The sequence below is a fragment of the Lepidochelys kempii genome, chromosome 3 (genome assembly GCF_965140285.1).
Source record: "Lepidochelys kempii isolate rLepKem1 chromosome 3, rLepKem1.hap1, whole genome shotgun sequence".
Lineage (NCBI taxonomy): Eukaryota > Metazoa > Chordata > Testudines > Cheloniidae > Lepidochelys > Lepidochelys kempii.
Window position 1 is genome coordinate 107,256,469 of NC_136382.1, and position 23,805 is coordinate 107,280,273.

Sequence of the window (23,805 nt, forward strand, 5' to 3'; positions counted from 1 at the left end):
TGATGATTCCCCATTTACAATTATATTTTGAGACCCCTCAGTTAGCCAGCTTTTAATCCATTTAATGTGTGCCATGTTCATTTTATATCATTCTTAATTTATAATCAAAATTTTGTGCAGTACCATGTCAAATGCCATACAGATGTCTAACCATATTAGATCAAAATGATTATCTTTATCAACCAAACTTTGAATCTCATAAAAAAATTAAGTTAGTTTGACAAGATCTATTTCCATAAACCTATATTGATTGGCATGAATTATATTACTCTCCTTTAGTTTTTTATTAATCAAGTCCCATGTTGGCCACTGATAGGCCTATAATTACCAAGTCATCCTGTTTACTGTCTTTACATATTAGCTCAATTTGGGGCCATTATTTGTGCTGGCCATTTACCTATGGCATTTTTTTTCTTTTTGAATATTGAGATCTTTTCACTGAGTTGTCCACCACAATGCTTGGATCTTTTTCTGGTGATGTTACCACTAATTCAAAAATGCATCAGTTTAGAGAGATATTTTCAAGTGTTCCTGCCAGTGCATTCATCTATGTCAAATGTCATTATGCCAGTTACATCGCTCTGTTGAGTCCTTCTGGAGGTGCTCACAACCTCCCTGCTCTTCATTAACCTACATAATTTTTATGTTCAGCAAATTTTTCTACTTAACTATTTATCCCTTCTTAGGGCATTAAATAACAACTAATCCTATCCCTTGGGTATCTACTCTTAATAATAGTGCTTTACATATATTTAGTACCTGTCTTTGTGAAGTGCTTCACAAACTACATCCTAGCAAACACCACCAAAATGCAGACATTTCTGGAGGGGTAGCCAGTTGGTACACAGCATACTAGTGGTGGGAGAGAAAATGTTGTCCAATATGACAGGGCAAATCTCTAAGGTTACAAAAAATGCCATGGATTACTTAGTGTCCATATAGGGGAGTGAGGAACACATTTTCTATGATCTGATACAAAAAAGCCTTACCCTATAAACTGAATAGCACTCCATTTTCTACCTCAGGAGGATGAAAGGCTTGCCAGGATTTGAGCCTGCAAAGCAGGGTGTTTGCAAAAGTGATATTTAAACCATTATATTGTTGTGTCCAGAGTGGCCCTTTACCATGTCACTCTTTCCTTAGTTCATCATTAAAGCAAAATGGGTAGCATGCTTCTGGGGACAGATTTCTGAGGTCAGAATGGCATCTTTAACTTGAAACGTCATCATTTCTGTGGGTTAAAAAAAATCAGTCCCTTAACCTCTTATTAGGCAGCATTGGTTTGCTGATGTATTATAGTCTGTACCAGTGATTTTTTCCCAGCCCTTGCTCTTCTTTCAGACTAGATTCATTTCACTGTTCTGAGAAATCACTCAAAAGACATAGGGACCAAATCCTGGTCTCATTAAAGTAAGTGGAAGTTTGCTCTTGATATCAGTTGGATCATGATTTAGCTGTCCTGGTATTCCCCTTATTCCCTCAAGTTGGCCACACTTTCTCTGCTCTGCTAGTGATTTCTTTGTGAAATTCTTAGAGGCAGGAAGGAGTGTAATTCAGAGGTTTCAAAGCTCTGGACTAAGGTAGATAGTGCCAGATAGCAAATAATAGCACAAGTTATTGAAAAATAGGTACTGGTGGAAGAGTCCATCTGCCCTGAAAACTGCAGAACAGCTAAAACATCTAAAATGTGGATATCTATGGGCAAAGAAACTGTTCATACCCTTTTAAACTTTTTGTAATCGGCCTTTGTAAGAGTGTAATATACTAAAGGTGGCAGCCAATTAACTGGAACATTAAGGGACAGGAAAAATGTACAGGATGATTTGGAATATGTTAAGGAACTGTAACAAGATGGGAAATGTATGACCTCAAAAGTCTGGCTCAACTTCATAGTCTCCATATTGGTGGAGAGCACAAAAGGACCACGCGACAAAAACACCAAGTGGGAGATCCATCATCAACTACATAGGACCATGATCTCAATCCCTCCACAAGACCCCATTGCCATCAGTATAGATGAAGTGAAAGAAGGTTTAGCTGCAATGAATAAAGGGAAGGCGGACAGTGGAAATGGTAAACCTCCAGAATTTCTTCATCAACTAAGCCCCATGGAAGTCCAGTGGCTGGCAAAACTGTACACCAAAATTATGGAATCCGGATGCATGGATGGTGGGAGGCGATAGTTATTGCCATACTCAAACCAGGCAAGCTGACCGACAACCCAGGAAGCTATAGGCCAATATCACTCCTACAAACTCGTGGAACGTATCATCCTCCAGAGTCCAGCCCGAATGGGGACCTAAACACCATGGAGGAATATTTCCAGAAATGGAGGCTCAAGCCAAATCCTCACAAAAAAACAGTCACTGCATTCCATCTTGATAACAGGAATGCTAAGTGCACCCTGAAAGTGACCTCCTGCAGCAACACGCAGCCTACCCTTCTGCAACAGACCCTACTCCGACCTATCTCAGACTGAAGCTGGATCACATGCTAAACCTCTATGACCATATGAAGAAAGTAGCTGCCAAGAAGAAGACAAGGGTTAACCTTGTCCAGAAACTGGCAAGCACAACCTGGGGGACATCAGCAACAGTGTTCAGCTGGACATCAACAAGTTGAGTGTGGCTACTTTTGGTCCATATTACTGCACAATACTTGGCTACAGAGTACACAAGGGCCATTGCTGATGTCCATAACTAGGGTTGCCAACAGTCCCTTATTTTTTCATCTCTGTGCAACAAAATCGGGAGTTGCTGAGCGCTGCAAAAGGCAGCGAGAAATACTCTATGCAAATATAGGTGAGTACTTATTATTACTATAATTGTTATTATTAATAATAATAATAATATCAGGAAGGGTAGAGCAGGAGTGCTAAGAAAACAGTCCCTTATTTTTGAAATACGTTAACAATCCTGCCAATAAAGCTCCAGCTATTTTCCAGGGAGAAGACCAGAGGCATTTCCAGCGAAGTACACTTAACACAAGCTTGCGCTGCCTCCCTCCTTGCATTTGTTGGGGGTTGTTCCTTGAGGAAAAGGGGCAGATCTTCCAGGAAGCTGCTCCCCTCTGCTATGAGCACGTGAGGCTTCTCCTAGGCCAAAGGGAGGAGCCTTGTATGGCTCCGTCTACAGCATTAGCAGCCACCAGGCCCTGCTGTGGAAGGCGTGGGGCGGCTTTCCATTCCCACTCGAGCGCCTCCTGCTTTCTTTGCTGCCCTGGCGGAGCTCAGCCCCGTAGCTCCCCCCGCCCTTTTAACTTGCGCGGCTCCCCTCTGTCACCAGCCAGCGCTAGTGCGAGTGAAAGGAGGAAGCCGAGAGGGGCGGGAGGAGAGCGATAGTAGGGGAAGCAGAATCAAAACAAGCGGGACACGCCTTTTCCCCTGGCGCTGCTTCCCCCGGGCCGGGCGGCTGCGTGTGTAAGTGTGTGCGCAGCTGGGCTGGCCTGGCGGCGGGTGCCCGCCCGGGAGGGCAGGGAGCGCTCAGCCTGGGAGAGCCGCAGCCAGCTCCTCTCTCCTTCCTGGGCGCCCTGTTTGCAACGAAGCCGCAATGAGCCGGAGGTAGCAGCCGCCGCCTCCTCACCAGCCGCCGCCTCAGCCTCCTGCTCCAGCTCCGCGATGCCGAACCAGAAGAGCAGCAAGGGCAAGAAGAACAAGCGCGCGAACAGCAGCGGGGACGAGCAGGAAAATGGAGCCCTGGCCCTGGCGGCGGCGGCGGGCGCAGCGATGGGAGCGGCGGCCGGGGTGGCTGGAGGATCGGGAGGAGCGGCGGCTGTGGCGGCGGCGGCGGCCGGAGGCGGCGGCGGAGCGGTGGCTGCAGGCGGTGCGGCTCCCAGCGACAGCAGGAGCGGTGAGAGGGGGGCGGCGCTGGGGAGGGGGGTGTTTGCCCTGGTTTCTGCAGCAGCTGCAGCGTGATGGGCAACTTAGGACTCGCCCCCATCCCCATGCTCAGCCCGCGGTCTGGCCGGCCGCTGCCGCCGCCCTGCGCCGCGAGAAAGCTGGGCAAAAAGCAAACGCCCGGTGCAGCCCTACGGGCCACGCTGCCCGATAGGAAACAAAATGTCATCTGGTGAGCTCCATGTGGTCCCCCGCCGTGCAGCCGGTGGGGTGGGGTGGGGGGCTGGCAAAGGCCACGGGAGGCTTTTACTTGCCCAGACTCCTTGTCTTTTCCTGTCTCTTCTCCCCGCCCCATATTTTATTTTCCTTCCTGGTGCTGCTCTGGGCTGTGTTTGCTCCCAGCGCGTGTGATGCGCCACACCAGGCTGTGGGGAGGGGAGTAGGGAGGAAAAAGGGCCAAGAGGAAAAGTTATCTCGAAAACAATTCTCCTCTTCTTTGTGTCGGGTGGCGTTGAAGGGCGAGGGGGTCATCTGCTCAGGCTGAGCGCTGTGATGGAGCCTGCGGTTAACCTGCAAGTGATCTCTCCCCCTTTGCGTGCAGGGGTGTGTGCATTAGTGTCAAACAGGTGGAGAGCACTTTGCCGACTGCCCAGGCATTGGGGCCTGACAGCTTACACACTTTGAAAGCAAACGCGGTAAAGGCACCATATTACTGGGGGGGAGGGGGGGGATAGCCATCTAAGAGTTGGCTGGCACTAAGATTAGGTCATAGATTTATGTGCTCAGCACATTCTAATGAAGATGGCTATTCTTACCGCTGCATTTATAGAAATGTGTTACCATCGCAGCCCTTGGGGCGCACTTACAACTTAAACTCATAGGTAATTTATTTTTAATTTTTCAGATTTCTAAAATGGAACTGTAGACATCCATCCAGTACTGTAACAAACTGTCAGTTTGCAACCCCTAGGTTACTCACTATCAGTGGCCATGATTCAAACGAAGTGAAACACCATCCCCTGCCACTAATCCAGACCCTTACTTTGGCAAAGGTTTTCAGGAAGGTCAGCTTTGTAACAGTTTTGCTGTCCTTTGAAGTGAATGTTGGAGGTATTACATGGTAGGATTATTGTATTGCACTGGTATAGAACTTTCAGGGCTTGTACCATCCATGTTTAAGCAGAAATTCTCTTTTAACACGAATGAGGGGTTTTGCATTATGCCAACTGTTTTAAAGCAATGCTCTGGGTGGAAATTGTTCCTTCATTTAAAACACTTGTTAGAAGTGTTTTATTTTTTCTAATTATGATTAAATAAATGGTCAAGTCCTGGTTTATTATAAAATGTCAAATAAAAATAAATTTAAAGTTAACATAAATGGGTGTAATGTAATCATATTTGCACACTATGTCATCCTTTTGTAATTGAGTTCCCTCAAGCCATTTTTGAGCTCTATAGTTTTGGCTCAGAGCATTTTGCTAGGATGTTTTCTTGTGGAAACTTATTTTACCATTTGCAGTTTTTTTTTCTTTTGTAGACTACCAAGCTTTAGTTACTTTAAAGGAGCATTCAGAATTGTACAAACCCAAGTGAAGTTAGGGGGTTCTGGGTTTTTTTGAGAGGCAAATAAAGCAATAGGTCTGGGTCCTGCAATCAAATCTGTGAGGACCATGTGAGGAGCCCCATTCAAATCAGGATTCAGGACCGGTGCTTTAGCTTTTTCCATTATCAGTAAGTTAGCAAGGCTAGGAGAGTAGATGCAACTGGATTTGTACTTTGGCATGACAATTTTGCACATTGCTGTTAATCAGCAATGACAGTTTTTCAAGAAGAACAGGAGTACTTGTGGCACCTTAGAGACTAACAAATTTATTTGAGCATAAGCTTTCATGGGCTACAGCCCACTTCATTGGATGCATAAAATGGAACATATAGTAAGAAGATATATATATATACACATACAGAGAACATGAAAAAGTGGAGTAAGAAGCTAATTAATTAAGATGAGCTATTATCAGCAGGAGAAAAAAACTTTTGTAGTGATAATCAAGATGGCCCATATAGCCAGTTGACAAGAAGGTGTGAGAATACTTAACGTGGGGAAATATATTCAATAATGACCCAGCCACTCCCAGTCTCAATTCAAACCCAAGTTAATGGTATCTAGTTTGCATATTAATTCAAGCTCAACAGCTTCTCATTGGAGTCTATTTTTGAAGCTTTTCTGTTGCAAAATTGCCACCTTTAAATCTGTTACTGAGTGGCCAGAGAGGTTGAAGTGTTCTCCTACTGGTTTTTGAACGTTATGATTCCTGATACCAGTTTTGTGTCCATTTATTCTTCTGTGTAGAGACTGTCTGGTTTGGCCAATGTACACGGCAGAGGGGCATTGCTGGCACACGATGGCATATATCACATTGGTAGATGTGCAGGTGAATGAGCCGCTGATGGCGTGGCTAATGTGATTAGGTCCTATGATGGTGTCACTTGAATAAATATGTGGACAGAGTTGGCATCGGGCTTTGTTGGAAGGATAGGTTCCTGGGTTAGTGTTTTTGTTGTGTGGTGTGTGGTTGCTTCAGGGTGGGGGGCTGTCTGTAAGCAAGGACTGGTCTGTCTCCCAAGATCTGTGAGAATGGGGGATCATTTTTCAGGATAGGTTGTAGATCTTTGATGATGTGCTGGAGAGGTTTTATTTGGGGGCTGTAGGTGATGGCTAGTGGCGTTCTGTTATTTTCTTTGTTGGACCTGTCCTGTAGTAGGTGACTTCTGGGTACTCTTCTGGCTCTGTCAATCTGTTTTTTCGCTTCAGCAGGTGGGTATTGTAGTTTTAAGAGTGCTTGATAGAGATCTTGTAGGTGTTTGTTTCTGCCTGAGGGATTGGAGCAAATGCGGTTGTATCTTAAGCTTGGCTGTAGACAATGGATCGTGTGGTGCGTCCTGGATGGAAGCTGGAGGCATGTAGGTAAGTATAGCAGTCAGTAGGTTTCCGGTATAGGGTGGTGTTTATGTGACCATCGCTTATTAGCAGCACAATAGTGTCCAGGAAATGGACCGCTTGTGTGGATTGGTCTAGGCTGAGGTTGATGGTGGGATGGAAATTGTTGAAATGAATTGATGGAATTCCTCAAGGGCTTCTTTTCCATGGGTCCAGATGATGAAGACGTCATCAATGTAGCGTAAGTAGAGTAGGGGTGTTAGGGGACGAGAGCTGAGGAAGCGTTGTTCTAAGTCAGCCATGAAAATGTTGGCATACTGTGGGACCATGCGGGTACCCATAGCACTGCCGCTGACGTGAAGGTATACATGGTCCCCCAAATGTGAAATAGTTGTGGGTGAGGACAAAGTCACAAAGGTCAGCCACCAGAGTATCACTTCATTTTTGGGGGGGAAGAGAGCTCCTGTTGCATATATTTAATGGAATTAATATAGTTAATTACAAACCTTTTTATCTCACTAGGCCTCTGTCAGACTGTTTTTTATAAGAATATAATAATACTCTGTGTATAGTTCTGTAGAGTAAGTGATTAGGTCCTATTTTTTGGTTTAGGTGCATGAATAGGAAAAATTGAAGTAAGAGAAGATTTGGAACCTTTTTACCTTGTTTGCCGTGTTACGTGACGAGAGCCTTTTACTTTTTTTATTTAATCAGAGAATAAGTATTGGGTCTGCAAACACGATTTTCGTTTAGATATTATCTGTATGAACTGACCACTTCAAGGTGACAAAAGGAGGGAAAATTTTTTTTTTTCTCCCTAACCCAAATGAAACCAGTGGGATACCGGTAGCATTGTGGGTAGCAAGTGTTGTCATTTCTTATACAGATGCCGTTTGAAGACAATGGGAGTTCTGAGTACCATACTGATAGCACTGTTCGTTCCCCTCCAGTTGGACAGTTTCCCCTTTTTAAAGAAGAATTCTGACTGTACCAAGTACTTTGCATACCTTAGCTCTATTCTGATCGGGTTCTCAAGAAGTCGACGCTACCTTTTGAAAAATCATACTGAAAAGTTCCTTTGAACTCAATTTTGTTTCCCTTAGGATTCATTGTCTTTCTGACAGGTTTCAGAGTCTTTTTGACAACCCCTGGAGACTGGAATCCACAGGGGCAGCTCTGAGCAGTGCCAATACAGTCAGACTGCCCTGCCAGCCAATGTGCCTCATCCCAAACCTGACGGGACTGCTGGTAGAAGTGAAAAGTTAATTCAGGCTCCTTTCAGGCTTTTTTCTTCCCCACTGAGACTACCAGTAAAGGTGTTTATTATGTGGACACTAACCTCGTTTTACATTGGCCACCAAACAGCCATCAGATCGTAACTCCTGCTCACAGTTGTCTTAGGTTGTACGTCCAAAGCTTTAGATCAGTTCAAACCATGGTTTTAGAAGAACCCAATACATGCTGTAGAGTATTGCCTACGCTACAAAATATAGCAGTTGTGCGAGTGGGTCCGCCATCTGGGGGCTCATAATAAAGTCCCTGTTGTTTTTAAAGTCTGTGAATCTCCTTTGAGGTGTAATGTAGATAGGGCCTTTGAGACAACAGGCTTCATAAATCTGAGATATTTCACTTATTCTTAGCTGATTACAAAAGGATTTTTTTCAAACCCTGAGATGTGGTACTGCAGTGAGTTTTGGGAATGTTTTCAGATTCCCTAAGTTAGTATAGTTCTACTATAGAGTACCATAACCTGATTTTCCTCCCTCCCTCTCAATTTTGGATAATATTATAACATACCTATTACTACACACAAATTATGATAAAAGTACATTCGGGTTGTGGAGTCAAGCATTCAAAAGGTAGGAAAAGCCAGAATTAAGGTTCCCTGTCCAAACTTAATTCGTCCCCCTTGTGCATATGCATTATGCTACAGTCTGTGATTCCATGATCAAGACTATTTTTTTTTTTATACAATTTCATTTTCAAATGAATTTCCTAACAGTGCAGTTTCCTCTTCACCTGCTAAGGCATTGTTTCAGTGCTGTCTTTGTAGCTGGAACTATTTTCTCTAAATCACCACAACAACTTCTTGCAGCACCTATATGTTCGTTAGGCCTTCCATATGGCTATTGACCTACTCTGACCCTGCTTAATTTGAGAGATCTGAGTTGGGTCATAGCTCAAGATGGTATGGCTAGAAATATAATGCCGCATTATATGTAGTGACTGCACAGCCTTCAAGTATGTCTTATATGTAGTTAAACTGATAATTAAACCTGTGGTGTCTTGTAATGCACAAGGTGAGTGACGTGTGCAACTCCTTTTTTTTTTTTTTATTGGTGTCCTAAAATATGCCCACTCCAAGTTTATCATGATTACTGTATGGCTAATTTAAAATAAATAACCTGAAATGCAGGTAACATTTTTTAGTTTTTTCATAGAGGAAACAGTAATTTGAAATGTTGTGAAGGGTACCACTATGTGCTGAATACTAATGTCAGTATTGTAAATTTTGGGGGGAAATTGTCAAAGAAAGATGCTTCATAATTTATTAGAGTATTCACATGTGAAATCTATCCATGCAGATTGAAAACTGACTCTTTAAAAAACAAAACAACCCCACAACTCCCTCCCCCCAGAAACTTAAGGTGTCCCGCTGTACCTTTCTGTAGTGTTTAACTGTGACTATATAAGTTCTTAAGAACTACTTTATTTACTTTCAGTTAGAAGTGTCAGGCTGGAAAAAATATATAAAAATATCCTGATTTTAATATTTTAAAATAGAAAATGAAAAATGTAGGCACAGCAGTAACTAAAATATGCTAAAACTGTGACTAGTCAACCATTACAATTTAAAAACTGATTACATTATGGGGCTGGGGTATTTAAAGAGGACCAGAGAATTCGTGTAAGAATATATCAGTGGTTCAGTTTTCAAAATGAAATATTCTAACATATATATATTGTGACAGGATTGGGCCAGATGGAATAGAAGGCAGATATATTAGCCCCAGGCTAAGTAAGTCCTTTTTCCCTGGGTAAGATAACAAGGAAGGTGTTTTCTGTTTAAAAAAAAAAAAAAAAAAAAGAATTGTATCACTTACAAAGAATTACCAAAGGAAACAAAACAAACTATACAACAAAACAACTCAAACAGAAGGTATAACACAGCAGCTTTCAGGAGGGAGAAGTGTTCAGGCTAGCCTGGGCCCAGAGCGGGGGGGCTTCCTCAACACTCGTGGTCTTCCACCCTCCTGAGTTACCTGGTGGCCTAGAGTGGGGGGGCTTCCTCGACACTCGTGGTCTTCCACCCCCTCGAGTTACCTAGTGCCGCGCCCAGTGTCACCGATTATCCCTCTCCTGAGAGTGCCCGGCAAGATGGGCACGGCTGCGGGGTGGGCGGTTTAGGGGTGGGGGGGGGTAGACACCCATGTATTATAGGACTCCTCCTAGATGACAGTAATGATGGTATCCACAGCGGCAACGGCTGGGGCTGGTGTCTCTCGCTCTTCCCCTCAATCAAAGGGTCAGACGGAGGGAACCGGACGGGGTCACCGAGCAGAGAACCTCGGACAGCACCCACCGCTCCTTGAAGGCGTCAAGGGAGTTGGTGGATGCCGCCCAGAGGAACTCCGCCCAGATACGTGAATGTACTGAGGATCGGAAAAAGGCCCTACAATCGCAGGACGCTTCATGGGCCAACCTCCCCTCTCTGGTTTTACAAATGGCTGTTTTAGCCAAGGTTAGGAGGAGGTTAACCGGGAGGTCTCGCGATTTTGTGGGGCCACGGATGGGGTGTGTATAGATAAAAAGGTGAGGGGAGAAATAAAGCCAAAAGCGCAATAGAATATTTGTGAGGAGCTGGAAAAGCGGCTGCAATCTGGCACACTCTAGATATACGTGTGCCAGGGTTTCCCTCACATTACAAAAAGGGCAAGTGTCCGGGATGGGGGTAAACCGTGTCAGAAACACGCCCGTGCTCACAGCTCCGTGAAGGAGCCGCCAGCTGATGTCCCTGACGGGCCTTGGGACCAAGGTGGAATACAGGCTGGCCCACCGAGGTTGCTCACCCTCCAAAAGTGGCAGGAGGTCCCGCCATTTTGTATCGGGGCAGGACACCAGGGTGTGGGCGTGAAGGGTGTGAAGCGTGAGTGTGTATAAATATTTCCGTGGTGCGATTTGAAAACTGACCGGCTGCAGTTTATGCAGCCGGCTTGCAGTGAAAGGGTGAGGGGTTTGTTGGGATCGGCAGGGTAGGGGCCCAATGGAAAGGTCCGGCGGGCCTGGGGTAGAGGATGGGCAGGATACGCCCTCGTGCAAGGCTCGGTTGACATAAGCCCGAGCAGTGGGGGTCAAGGCGGCCTTCACCTCCTGAAGTACGCGCCCGGGGGTACGAGGGCTGGAGAGCCCCATGCGCTGAGCGAGCGTCAGGGAAGGCAATTAGGGGGAGGGAGCATGGGGAAAGGGGAGCTGGGGTGAGGTTGCCCAGATCGAGGCCAGCTGGCAGTAGCTCATCCTCTCCCTGGGTGACCGGGGTCAAATCTAGGGCCTCAATCTCCGCATACATGGAGGAGAGGCCCACTCCTGCTACCCCGGGGGCCTCTCCTCTAGGGCCCGCCTCAATGGTCGCCTCGGGGTTCGCGTGGTATCCGGGCAGAAGGAGCTTCCTCAGGGGTCTCGGAGGGGAGGGTCTCTCGTGGAGGGGGGATTCTGCCCTCCAATGCCCGTCTGTCTTCCCCTCCCAACACCAGCGGATGGATCTCACTCGTGGCCATAGCGGAAGGCTCAATATCAGTGCCTCCCTTCCTGGTCTTCCGGGGGGCTTCCGCATCGGATGGGTGCAGTAGAGCTCGAGCCTTCCACTTGCCTCGCTTCCTCTGAACTAGGGTCCAGCCCTCCATAGCGTCGTCTGGGGGTTGGTTAGCAGGGGTCGTGTCGGGGGGCGGAGGCGATGGTTCAGGGGTTCAGGGGGGTGACGGTGAGGCAGCATGAGGGGCGGCGGGTTCTCCTTGGGGCGGGCCCTTTCCTATACCCGGTAATATCTTGGCCACACCCTCCTCCATAGGCTCTGCCGGATTGGTAATAGCAAGGGTGGGACTCCCTTGCTCGCCTGGGCGTCGTAGGGGAGGTGTTTCTTGGGCCCGGATGGGAGCAGCGGCGGGTCGAGTAGTAGGAGGGTTGGTTTCAGGTGCCGGGCGGCCAGGGGCTTCGGCAACGACGGGGCCGATGTCCTGCCGGGTCTCGGGGGTCTCAGGTGCCCCTCCCCCCCGGGCCAAAGGGCAGTCTCCGCGGACATGCCCCGCTGAGCGGCAGAAGTAGCACCGGGCCTCTCCGGTGGAATAAAAGACCCGATAGCGCGCTCCTTGGTAAGGGACTAGGAAGGACCCCTCGAGTGCCTCTCTGTCACGCGCCGCCGCCGGCGGTAGAAGCTGCACTTGCCGGCGGAACGAAAGGACGTGACGGAAGGTGGGGTCCTTGCAGCCCAACGGGAGAGGGCTGATGACAGAGACAAGTTTCCCCAGAGTGGAGAGAGCGGGTAACAGGGCAGCACTGGGTAAAAAGGGAGGAACGGAGGTGAGGACGAGGCGAACGCCCAGGTCTTCTAGCGGCTCTAGGGGGACAAACACCCCCCGCACCTCCAGGCCCTTCTCCACCGCCTCCTGGGCGGCAGCCTCCGAAGCTAAGAAAAAAACGACCTTCCCATACATTTTGGAGGCCGCCACAATAGCCGTGGGTCCTACCACCTTCGTCAACGCCTGCACGTATGTCTCCACGTGGGGCGAGGCGGGCACCAGGAGGCAACGGACACCGTGCCTCCTGGTCAGGGTGGGGAAGGGGCCCCGGCCACTGGTGATGGTAGCGGAGGCAGTGGGTGGGTGAGATGACGAGGCGGCAGGCGGGGGGAGCCTGCCACCGCCCGGGCATACGCCCTGGGGCCAAGGGAGGGACGTTCGCAGAGCTGGTGGGGGGAACAGCAGGGAGGGACGCCATGGTCGATGACGAGGCCACAGCGGTGGGGGCAGCCCCTGCCATGGAGGGCTTAGTGGTTTTAGCGGGGCCCTTTCCTTTCTTCCCGCCCTGGCCTTTCCGGCCAACTGGGGGGGGTGTCCTAGAATCTGGGGAGGGGGGGTGGACATAGCAGCGGCAGTAGTCGCCCCGGTGCCTCCTGCTGCCGGTGCCCCAGCGGGGGCGGTGGCAGGTGTTTTGACAGTGGTGGTGGTGGGGGGAGGGGGTTGGGCAGGGGGGCAGGTGGGGGAGGGACAACTGATATTGTTAGAGGGGCCTTGCCCCTCTCATTCCCCGCCATTGTGAGCAGGGAGAGATGGGGAGACACCAGAAGGGGGAGGGGGAAGCAGATTAACCGCTCCTCCCTGCTGGGCTGCAGGCGCGGGTGGGGGGTACCAAATGGGTTGGACTGGAAGAGGGGAAAAAATAGAAATCGGGGTCCGGTGATAGGGGCAAGCTGTGGGGTGAAACGTCCGGGGGTGGGGGGGTTGTGGAGCCACGCACGTTTGTCCAAAGAGTCTCGTTTGGTTGGCTGTTACGTCCAGTCCGAAAGGCAAAGTTCAAAGCAAACAGCTGGATCCGAAGGCAGATGGCAGGTTGCCAGCAGGGACGGACGGCGGGGGGCTGTGACAGTTGTAATAATGTTGGGGGGGCACCGATGGATCGGGGGGCAGCTCCGTGCCACACCCCCTGTGCCGCCACAAACGCAATTAAACCGCAGTCAAACTCCCCCCCCCCCCACGAGAGTATAATTCAAAAAGTTACTCAGTCTTACGGCTCCCTCCACGATGATTTCTAGCTTCCTTGGGTGATTTGTCTGTCTTCTGTCTTCTTCTCCAGCTGTGTTGGCTGTGTAGCAAGGCTTCCGGCGGGCCGGGAATGTTGCAGAGATAAGCTGACAGCAAAACGGCTGGGTCTGGGGGCTTCCACTCCCCCCTCCGGATAGCGGGTCGGCAATCTCCCTCCCCCCCCTCCTCCGGGGGTTTCAGCTAAGGCAAATAGCTGCGCCCAAGAGCAGGCGTGGGGGGGGGGGTGCTGGCGGCAAGCTGGCAGCCGATCAGCACTCAACGGCAGCAAAGAAAAACGGCAAAAAAACAAAACAAAAAAGCGTCTGGCCCGGTCGGGGGGCCAAGCGGGGGGAACTAAGGCAGAATCAAAAAGTAAGAAAAATCCAGGCCAGGGGGCTTTAGGAAAGAATAGAAAGCAGATAGCTGAGGAGCAAGCCAGGGACGTTCCATTTCCCAACAGAGAAGGTTCCAGAACAATCAGGAATCTTCTGGAGATAAGACAGGCTGATTAGAACACCTGCAGCCAATCAAGAAGCGGCCCAAACCTAGTCACCGTCTGGGCCGAGTCTTTGCAGAGAGGGGTCCTCCCTCTTTCGTGCAGGCGAGCCATGCTCTCCTTATTGCCAAAGAAGGGGGACCTCCGCGATTTACGAAATTGGCGTCCCGTCTCGCTCCTCAGCACGGACTATAAGGTCGCAGCGAAAGCCATCTCGCTGCGGTTAGGATCCGTGCTGGCGGACGTGATCCACCCAGACCAGACCTACATCGTACTGGGCCGCACCATCTTCGACAACCTGTATCTGGTCCGGGACCTCTTGGAATTCGGGTGAAGGGACAGCCTGTCGATCGCCCTCCTGTCCCTGGATCAGGAGAAGGCGTTCAACAGGGTATCTCCTGAGCACTCTGCGAGCGTTTGGCTTCGAACCCCAGTTTGTGGGTTTTCTCCAGGTGCTGTACGCCTCCGTATAGTGTCTGGTCAGGCTCAACTGGACCCTGGCCGAACCGGTCCGCTTCGGGCAAGGCGTACTGCAGGGGTGCTCCCTCTCGGGCCAGCTGTACGCTCTGGCGATTGAGCCCTTCCTCTGTCTCCTCTGCAGGAGGTTGACACGGTTGGCGCTGCGGGAACCGGAGCTGCGGCTGGTCCTGTCGGCGTACGCCGAAGATGTGCTCCTTGTGGTCCAGGACCCGAGCGACTTGGCGCGGGTGGAGGCTTGCCAGGCCGTTTACTCGGCAGCCTCTTCTGCCCGGGTCAACTGGGTCAAGAGCTCTGGCTTGGTGGTAGGGGTGAGCTCCCTCCCACCCGCGCTTCAAACCATCCGGTGGAGCGCGGGTCCGGTGCTCTATCTCGGCATTTACCTTTCTGCCACACATCTGTCTCCGCAGGAGAACTGGCACGGTTTAGAGGGCAGGGTGGTAGAGCGGCTCCGGAGATGGACAGGACTACTCTGGTGTCTCTCCCTTTGAGGGCGGGCACTGGTGCTTAATCAGCTAGTCCTGTCCATGCTCTGGTACCGGCTCAACACCCTGGTCCCGGCCCCGGATTTCTTGGCCAACCTGCGGACGTTGATTCTGGAGTTCTTCTGGTCAGGACTGCACTGGGTCTCTGCAGGGGTTCTCCATCTACCCCTGGAGGAGGGAGGGCAGGGCCTGAAGTGTCTCCGCACTCAGGTCCATGTCTTCCGCCTCCAGGCCCTGCAGAGGCTCCTTTATGGTGCAGGTAGTGCGGCATGGAGCGTATTGGCGCACACCTTCCTGCGCCACTTCCGAGGGCTCCAATATGACCGGCAGCTCCTTTATCTCTATCCGACGGGTCTTCCGCGAGACCTCTCCAGGCTGCCGGTCTTCTACCAGGACCTCCTCCGGACCTGGAAACTGTTCACAGCGACCAGGTCCGTGGTAGCCTCCGTGGGGGAAGATCTCCTTGCGGAGCCCCTGCTCCAGGCACTAGGAACTGAGAGTGAGAACGTGGACTGTTGGAGGACTGAGATGTACAAGCATTTTCAGACACCAGGAGGAAGGTCCTACGGTGAGGATAAAGAAGGTGTTGGGAGGAGGCCATGGGGAAGTAGCCCAGGGAGATGCAGCTGTCGCACAGCTGTTCCAGGAGGCACTCTAGACAGCTGCATTCCACAGGGTCCTGGGCTGGAACCCGGAGTAGAGGGCGGGCCTGGGTTCCCCCCAAATCCTCTCAACTCCTGGTCAGACACAGGAGGAGTCGACCTGGACTGTGAATTCAGAAAAACATCCAAGCTGAGGGCTGCCACAAAGCTCCAAGGCGATCAAATCCGCCAATAAGCGCAAGACCCACCAAGGTAGAGCAGGAACTTTGTCACAATATATATTTATGGAATACAAATCACTATGGCTAAGCACTGATAAATATTCTCTATCAAATATTCTCTACTCGTTGAGTGATTTAAATGGGACCACTTGTGGAGTTAAAGTACTGCTAAGTGTAAGGACATAAAAATATGACCTATAATAGGATACTAAAGCATAACTTGCGCTTCATAATTCTATTTATCTCCAAACTCAGTTGAACATAACTGTTTTATTGTCTACACCAGTGCACTTTATTTTTGAAAAGAGCCTTCATGCTGTATTTGTAATACCTATTTGTAGGATTCTAGAAACTGCAAATACTTGCTTTTGTGGACAAAACAGTTCATAAAATTACAAATCTGTGCAGATAGAGGCAATTGTGTAGTATTGATGAATACAATAAAGACTGTTCCTGTATACGTGTGAGGTAAGCAAATATACATGCAGATGTCAGGAAATTAAAAAAATTATATGCTCTCAAAATGGTTAACCATGGGCTGGATTCCATGCTCACGGACCTATATTTATTACTAGGCTTTGCTTTAGAAGGTATTTTAAAAACAGACTTCTTTGAAACTGGTGAGAGACTGTTGAAAGAACTAAGAGGGGAGTTTTCTTTGCATCCACTCATTCCAGATCTCCCTCCCATTTGTTTGTAAACAGCAGTGACAAAACAATTTCTGGGCATGGGAGAGATCTGTAAGCTCTTTCTCTACCCGCCCTTACATCATCATACAGACACACACTTTTATCTGCTTGATAGTTGTGGTCCTGAACCCATCCTTGCTCCTCTACTTTTCCGCCTATAGAATATTAGACAAAAGTTATTGTGTGTTCGCAGTTTAATAGGTTCAGCCTAAAGGTTAGATCAACTGAGATGCCAAGTGTTTGAGCTCCCATTGCTCTTCAGGGGTACAGACATTGGGAGTTGTGGGTTCTCAGCATGTTGCAAGATTGGGCCTAAATTATAGGAAATAAATCCATATGGTTTGGAACCTTAAAAAGGCACCTGAATTACAATAACACACAAAATAATGATTAAAAAAAAGTCTCACCCTTCTTCTAATTAGAGTCCTTTTCACAGAAATTCAGGATTACAGAAATGCAGAAGTTTTGAGGAAACAGCTTAGTTCACAGAAGTGAAAGTTCAGATGCAGAAGGCTATCTCAACTTTGAATAAGAAACCAGTGACTGCAGCACTGGAGTGTCATGGAAGAGTGCAAGGCTGTGAAGATGGGATACATCTAAACTGCAGTTGTAACGTTAGGAAGGGAGGGAGAGAGAGAGAGGGAGGATGTGTTTCTACTATAAGTAGAGCTGTAGTGTAGCCATAACTTATGTTGACTTAGGCTATGTTGCTCAGGGGTGTAAATTAGCTACCCATCCTGAGCTACATAACTTATGCTGACTTAAGTGCCAGTGTGGACAGCGCTATGTTGGGGAGAGAGCTTCTCCAGCTGACATACCTACTGCTGCTCATGGGGGCTGGAATAATTAAGCCAACGAGAGAGCTCTCTCCCATCCACTTAAAGCAGCTACACTAAGATTCAGGGCAAGTCTACGCTACAAAATTAAGTAGACCTAAGTTACATTGACGTATAGCCACCACAGTAATTGAATTGGTTTATATGTCCACACTATGCTCCTTGGGTTGGCAGTGCACATCCTCACCAGGAGCGCTTGCACCGATTTAACTGCCAGTGTGGGGCATCGTGGGATGGTTTCTGAATGGCAGCAAGTCAATGTAAGCAACACAGTGTCTGCACTGACATTGTGTCAACCTAACTACATAGACTTAAGCACGACGCCTTTCGCGGAGGTGGAGTTATTAAGTATAATGGGCAAGCAGCATCGGTGGGAGCTACATTTTAATGGAAACACTTACAGAGTTAGGTCAGTGTAAGACAGTTTACATCAGGGATTCTCAAACTGGGGGTCGGGACCCCTCAGCAGGTTGTGAGGTTATTACATGGGGGGTCGCTAGCTGTCAACCTCTGCTCCAAACTCCGCTTTGCCTCCAGCATTTATAAAAGTGTCTTTAATTTATAAGGGGGCGTCACACTCAAAGGCTTGTTATGTGAAAGGGGTCACCAGTAAAAAAAGTTTGAGAGCCACTGGTTTACATCAACCAAGTTTGTAGTATAGACCAGGCCTCAGTTCCTTTCTTTAGGAATGGGTACTGTACTTAAGAGGGGAATTCAGTAATCTCACTGCAGTGACCCTTTTATTCATATCATGAATTGGAATTTCACACTGCTAGTCTACTAGGGCGGAAGCACTGGAAATCTGCATTAATTATTAGGCTCTTCTTCCTGAGACATAGGGATTAGTTTTCTGAAGAGCTTCAAAGAATTAAAGGCCATGGGGAAGGCTTCAAAGAGTGAATTCAAATTGTCTTTACATCATCAAGTGTGTGTGTGTATGGGGGGAGTTCTTATGCGTTTGTCATTCTGTTTTTCTCAGTCAGTAGAAACAGGTAAATGTGTCTTACAACTGGGAGGACTGATCTGTTTATTAGACGCTAAGCTATATAAAAGTATTTGTTCAACTGTCACAAAACAATTACTGCACCAATACATGAAATCACTTGTATGGAAACAAGGCTTGTTTAAACAATCATATATTTGGTGAATCAGAACTTGATATTCGTGTCTCTGAAATGCAGCCACGTCTGGGCATAAACCTAGAAGCCATTCTGTTACAGCAATACCACATGTTCATTTGCCCTCCTTAAAAGAATCACAGAACAAGAGAATAGCAACTTCAGGTAAAACTATAGGAGGAATTATAGATAGGCAGAGCAGAACTACTTAAGTTGGCATTTGGCAAAGATGCCTAAATGTTGCAAAAAGCTCTACTAAATGGATACTTTTATGACATAGGCATCTGCTAATCATTCATTAGTCTTGCCAACCACTCAATATCAGAACTGGAAGGGACCTGTTCTGAAGTGCATGTTGGCTTCCAAAATTGGAAAGTGGAACCATTAAATGGATGCAAGTGGTTAGACAGCTACCTGGAAGCAGATTGAGTTTAAATGCTAAACAAGCCTCTGGCAAAAGGAACAATATTTTATTTTTGAGTACAGTATTCATATTTGCTAAACAGATTGGGAGAAAATAAACTATCATCGTGTTTAATGGGGGAAAAATGAAGATGCTTGTGTGATGAAGTGGGATTTGTCTGTAATATTTTTATGAATCATGTGCATGCCTCAGTACTTTGCATTGCTACCCAATGGGTGCAAAAGGGTTAAAGCTGCTCTTGGAGCAGAGTAAGAGACATGGGGTGTTTGTGTCACATAGCTGTCTGGGGTAGAATGAATGGATCTTTAAAGGATGGGCTGAAACTGACCATATCAATAGAGAATCTGAAAAGACAAGAGGAACCCCAATGGGCAGGATATTCATAGCAACAAACAACCCAGGGGAAGGAGATTTCCCCCCACCTCCATCAGGGAAGCAGAGCACAGCCCCCAGCCTGAGAACAAAGGAGAAAGGTGTCAGGTGGCTGGGTTAAGGGCTGCCCTTTGGTGAGACACAGAGTTAGAGCCAGGAAGGGATTCCATGGGAGCTTCACTGGGTGGAAGGCTGGCTTGGCGAGAATGCACTATGCTAACCTAACGACTTCCAGATGCTATGTTCTGGTTCACTAATAAATCCTAATGTTTTGAAAAAGCTGCCTGGTGTCATTGCAAATACTTCCTGCAGTGCAAGGGTTCCTTACAGCATACAAGTCTCTGATCAAGAGTCTATCTCGGCTGAACTTGGTGAGCAGATCTCATGGTGTGATGCAGGAGCCCAGAGGTTCAGTCTCAGAGGCATTGAGGCCACATGACCTGCCCTTAAGGTAGTGTGGAACCCCTTGAGAGTCTGCCACTCAGAAAGGGTTCCTCCAAGGGAATGTCAGCAAGTTAAAGCTCTGCTCTGTTTTCCTTATTTCCTAATAAACGTAAAATATTGAGATTTTGAAAAAAGCTCAGTCACTGTTTTGTAGTACTGGCTATAGTATTCTTTAAAACAATTGCTTGGTGTTTAAGAAAACAAGCCATATTACCACATGCTAAACTAACTAGGTTTTACAGTTGGTTTAATTTCGATAGATTTTTAGTGATCTCAGTCCTTGAGATGGAGGATTGTAATTCAAAGGTAAATTTGAAACTTGTTTAAATGAATGTTTGAGCAAACTGTTTGTCTATTTAAAAATAGCTTGGAGCACTAAAATCGAAACTTGAATTGTTTAAGTCAGGAAACACAAATATATGGTTCCTGTATCAATAATTGATTAGCATCAGATGTGTATATATGAAATAATCATTACATGTACTTAAACATTAGTATATGTGCACATATTTTGTTGTACTGTACATAATAATGTTGACTTTACATATAAATAATGTAGGATGAATCCCTGATGCTATTTGAATTGTATGTTTGACTTTTTCCTTATTTCTTTGCAGTTGCAATCTAAAACCTTAGAATTTCACTCATGTAGTCTTTGTATTTAAAACTTTTTGTATCAACTACTCTTTTTGCAAAGAGACAGTATTATAGTGAATAGACATTACAGTAAAGTAAGACTACAGCTTCATAAGACTGCTTCCTACAAAAATAAAGTAAGCACATGAGGGACAAGGAAGAAGTTATGGAAAAGTTTAATCTGTTCCTGGTTTATCGTAGACTGTTGGCTGAGGAGGCACAATATGTAGGAAAACAGTCTATTCACAATCCTTCTGGCATACATTGGTTGCATACAGATCCCTAGTATCTTCTATAAGCATTTCACTATTGATTCAAGAGAACTATTGATTCAACTGGACTATCCTGAAAATTTCACTTCAGATATACCTTTTCTTTTAACCAGTTGCTTTTTGCCTTTTATATCTGAAAAAGGTTTAAAACTGGTTTAAAACTACTGTATCCCCTTCAGAAGTCTTATTTGTCTTGCGTAACCCTAAATTTCGCCTCACTTAAAAATGACTTGCTTGCAAAATCAGACATAAAAATACAAAAGTGTCATAGCACACTATTACTTGAAAAATTACTTGCTTTTTCATTTTTACCTTACAATTATAAAATAAAACAATTGGAATATAAATATTGTATTTACATTTGTGTATAGTATATAGACCAGTATAAAGTCATTGTTGGTACAAAATTTTAGTTTGTACTGACTTCACTAGTGCTTTTTATGTATCCTGTTGTAAAACTAGGCAAACATCTAGATGAGTTGATGTACCCTCTGGAAGACCCCTGGTTGAGAACCACCTGCTTAAACATTGTTTTACTTCTTACAAGCCTGTATATGTAAGAGTAACAACACAGTACAAAAACCCACACCAAGAACATAATGTGTAATTTCTCAAAGCAGGAAATGGAAAAGAAATCACATCAGTAAGCAAACCAAGGGAATAGGAATATTTGTGCATTCTAGTTTATAAGTATCTGTATGTATCCATCACATGCATATCATCATTCTTTGGGACCAAGTTTAAGTTACTTCCTCTGGTATTAAAATTCTAAGCTTAATCGTTAAGTTATAAGATTACCATGATTTAGGATGGTAAGGCCCTAGTTATGTGGTGATCAAGTTTTATTTGATCCTGTCTTAGATTTAGTTGAAATTGTAATCTAATTTGATTTTTGTGATAGAAGATCTTCACTCAAATTGAAGATTGTCCCAGATAACTCAGTAATGAGATGATGATTTGTGTGTGTGTGGAGGTATTGCATTTCCTGGCAAGACATCCCTTCCATCTAAATCTTTCTGGACCTAGTTGGTCTGGTGACCATTCTCCCAAGCCACTTCACTCTGTAGTGGGTGTGGAGTATATGGAAGCACATACGGAGCCCAAACTTCAAAATTTACAGTGGCCTGTACCCATTAGGCATCCAGACCAAGGGGTTCCTTTCAAATTGGTCATTAAATATTTTGAGTGATGTGAGGCAGTTGGGAGTAGAAGAAAGTGGACTTAATATGTATTTTTAAAAATTTCTATAATGTATTCAAATGTGTTTTGATATTTACATACATTCAGCTGCTGTGGGCCTGAGTCAACACAGTACTTCAATTTTACACTGGTATAATTCCATTGAAATCAATGGAGTTACATTAGCGTAGAAGTGGACCAGATCCAATATCTGCACAGAACACAGTGAAGACATTTCTTAAAAGGAAAGCCCCACCCAATCCATTATAAGAGAGGGACAGCAACTAGAGGGATGAAGGGATGAGAGGTATTGTTTTGTCTTACAGTGCAGAACAGTTATTTTGGTATGTTGCCATCCAGATACATACCCACGTGTATGTTCATCTGGATAATACTCTTGTTGGATTCTTAGGTCCCATTCTGCAATTAGCTGAGTGTCGACAAGCCTTGTGGTCCATATGGAGCCCCACTGTTGTCTCTCACTACTACATGGTCAGGCTCCAGAGCCACCCATTCTGCAATTGTACCTTTGTGCAGGAGAGACAGGAGCCTTGCCCTGCCCACTGTACAATGCTGAGACATCCAGTAGGTTCTTCAGAAAAACTAAGGAAGACCACATTTCACAGTTCTGATATTTCTAAGGCTGTGGGGAAGGGAACAAAACCAAATCCCTTTCAAAGCACTTTATCCATCATGAAACAGCGCAAAAGAAAAGGAAAAAAAAGGGGGGGGGAATCCCTCCCACTCTTTTGCAATTGCCGTTAAAATATCCATTAGATGTAACAAAGAAGATTACAAACAACAACAAAAAATGATTATGGATGCCCTCCGTGCAAAGCATGGGCTATTTTTTTGTTTATTTCTAGCATTTATTTTATGAATCCCATTTTTTGTTTGCATGCTGCTGAGGCACGAGTATTGTCCAAATGGTTATGGATATTTTATTTTTGGCATTTAGCAAACTGTATGTGTTACGAGGGTGGGACAAAGGAAGTGTTTTATCAGCTTTACTTATGATAAGAGAAGAAGTACTTGTGGCACCCTAGAGACTAACAGATATATTTGAGCATAAGCTTTCATGAACTATAGCTCACTTCATCGGATGCATGCAGTGGAAAATACAGTGTGGAGATTTTATATACCCAGAGAACATGAAACAATGGGTGTTAGCATACACACTGTAACGAGAGTGATCAGGTAAGGTGAGCTATTACCAGCAGGAGAGGGAAAGAAAACAAAACAAAAAAAAAAACCTTTTGTAGTGATAATCAAGATGGGCCATTTCCAGCAGTTGACAAGAACGTGTGAGGAACGGTATGGGGGGGGGGGGGAAATAAACCTGGGGAAATAGTTTTACTTTGTGTAATGACACATCCACTCCCAGTCTTTATTCAAGCCTAATGTAATGGTGTCCAGTTTTGAAATTAATTCCAATTCAGCAGTCTCTCATTGGAGTCTGTTTTTGAAGGTTTTTTTTGTTGAAGAAATGCCACTTTTAGGTCTGTAATCGAGTGACCAGAGAGATTGAAGTGTTCTCCAACTGGTTATTGAATGTTCTAATTCCTGACGTCCGATTTGTGTCCATTTATTCTTTAACGTAGAGACTGTCTGGTTTGGCCAATGTACATGGCAGAGAGGCATTGCTGGCACATGATGGCATATATCACATTGGTAGATGTGCGGGTGAACGAGCCTGTAATAGTGTGGCTGATGTGATTAGGCCTATGATGGTGTCCCCTGAATAGATATGTGGACACAGTTGGCAATGGGCTTTGTTGCAAGGATAGGTTCCTGGGTTAGTGTTTTTGTTGTGTGGTTGCTGGTAAGTATTTGCTTCAGGTTGGGGGGCTGTCTGTAAGCAAGGACTGGCCTGTCTCCCAAGATCTATGAGAATGATGGGTCATCCTTCAGGATAGGTTGTAGATCCTTGATGATGATGAGGACAATTAAAATAGTTAATAACAAGGAACAGATTTAGTGCTTGTGC

At 46.3% G+C, this 23,805-nt stretch overlaps 1 protein-coding gene across 3 annotated transcripts in view; it reads left to right on the forward strand.

Moving 5' to 3' along the window:
* Positions 1-3,121: 3,121 nt before the first annotated feature.
* Positions 3,122-23,805, forward strand: part of HECA (hdc homolog, cell cycle regulator) — a 39,002-nt gene continuing 18,318 nt past the window's right edge. The window contains exon 1 of one of the 3 annotated variants that reach the window (XM_073337483.1): positions 3,122-3,848. In XM_073337483.1, coding sequence (XP_073193584.1) covers positions 3,617-3,848 — 232 coding nt within the window. In that variant the 5' untranslated portion in view covers positions 3,122-3,616. The other 2 variants (XM_073337482.2, XM_073337484.1) reach the window with 2 other exon arrangements.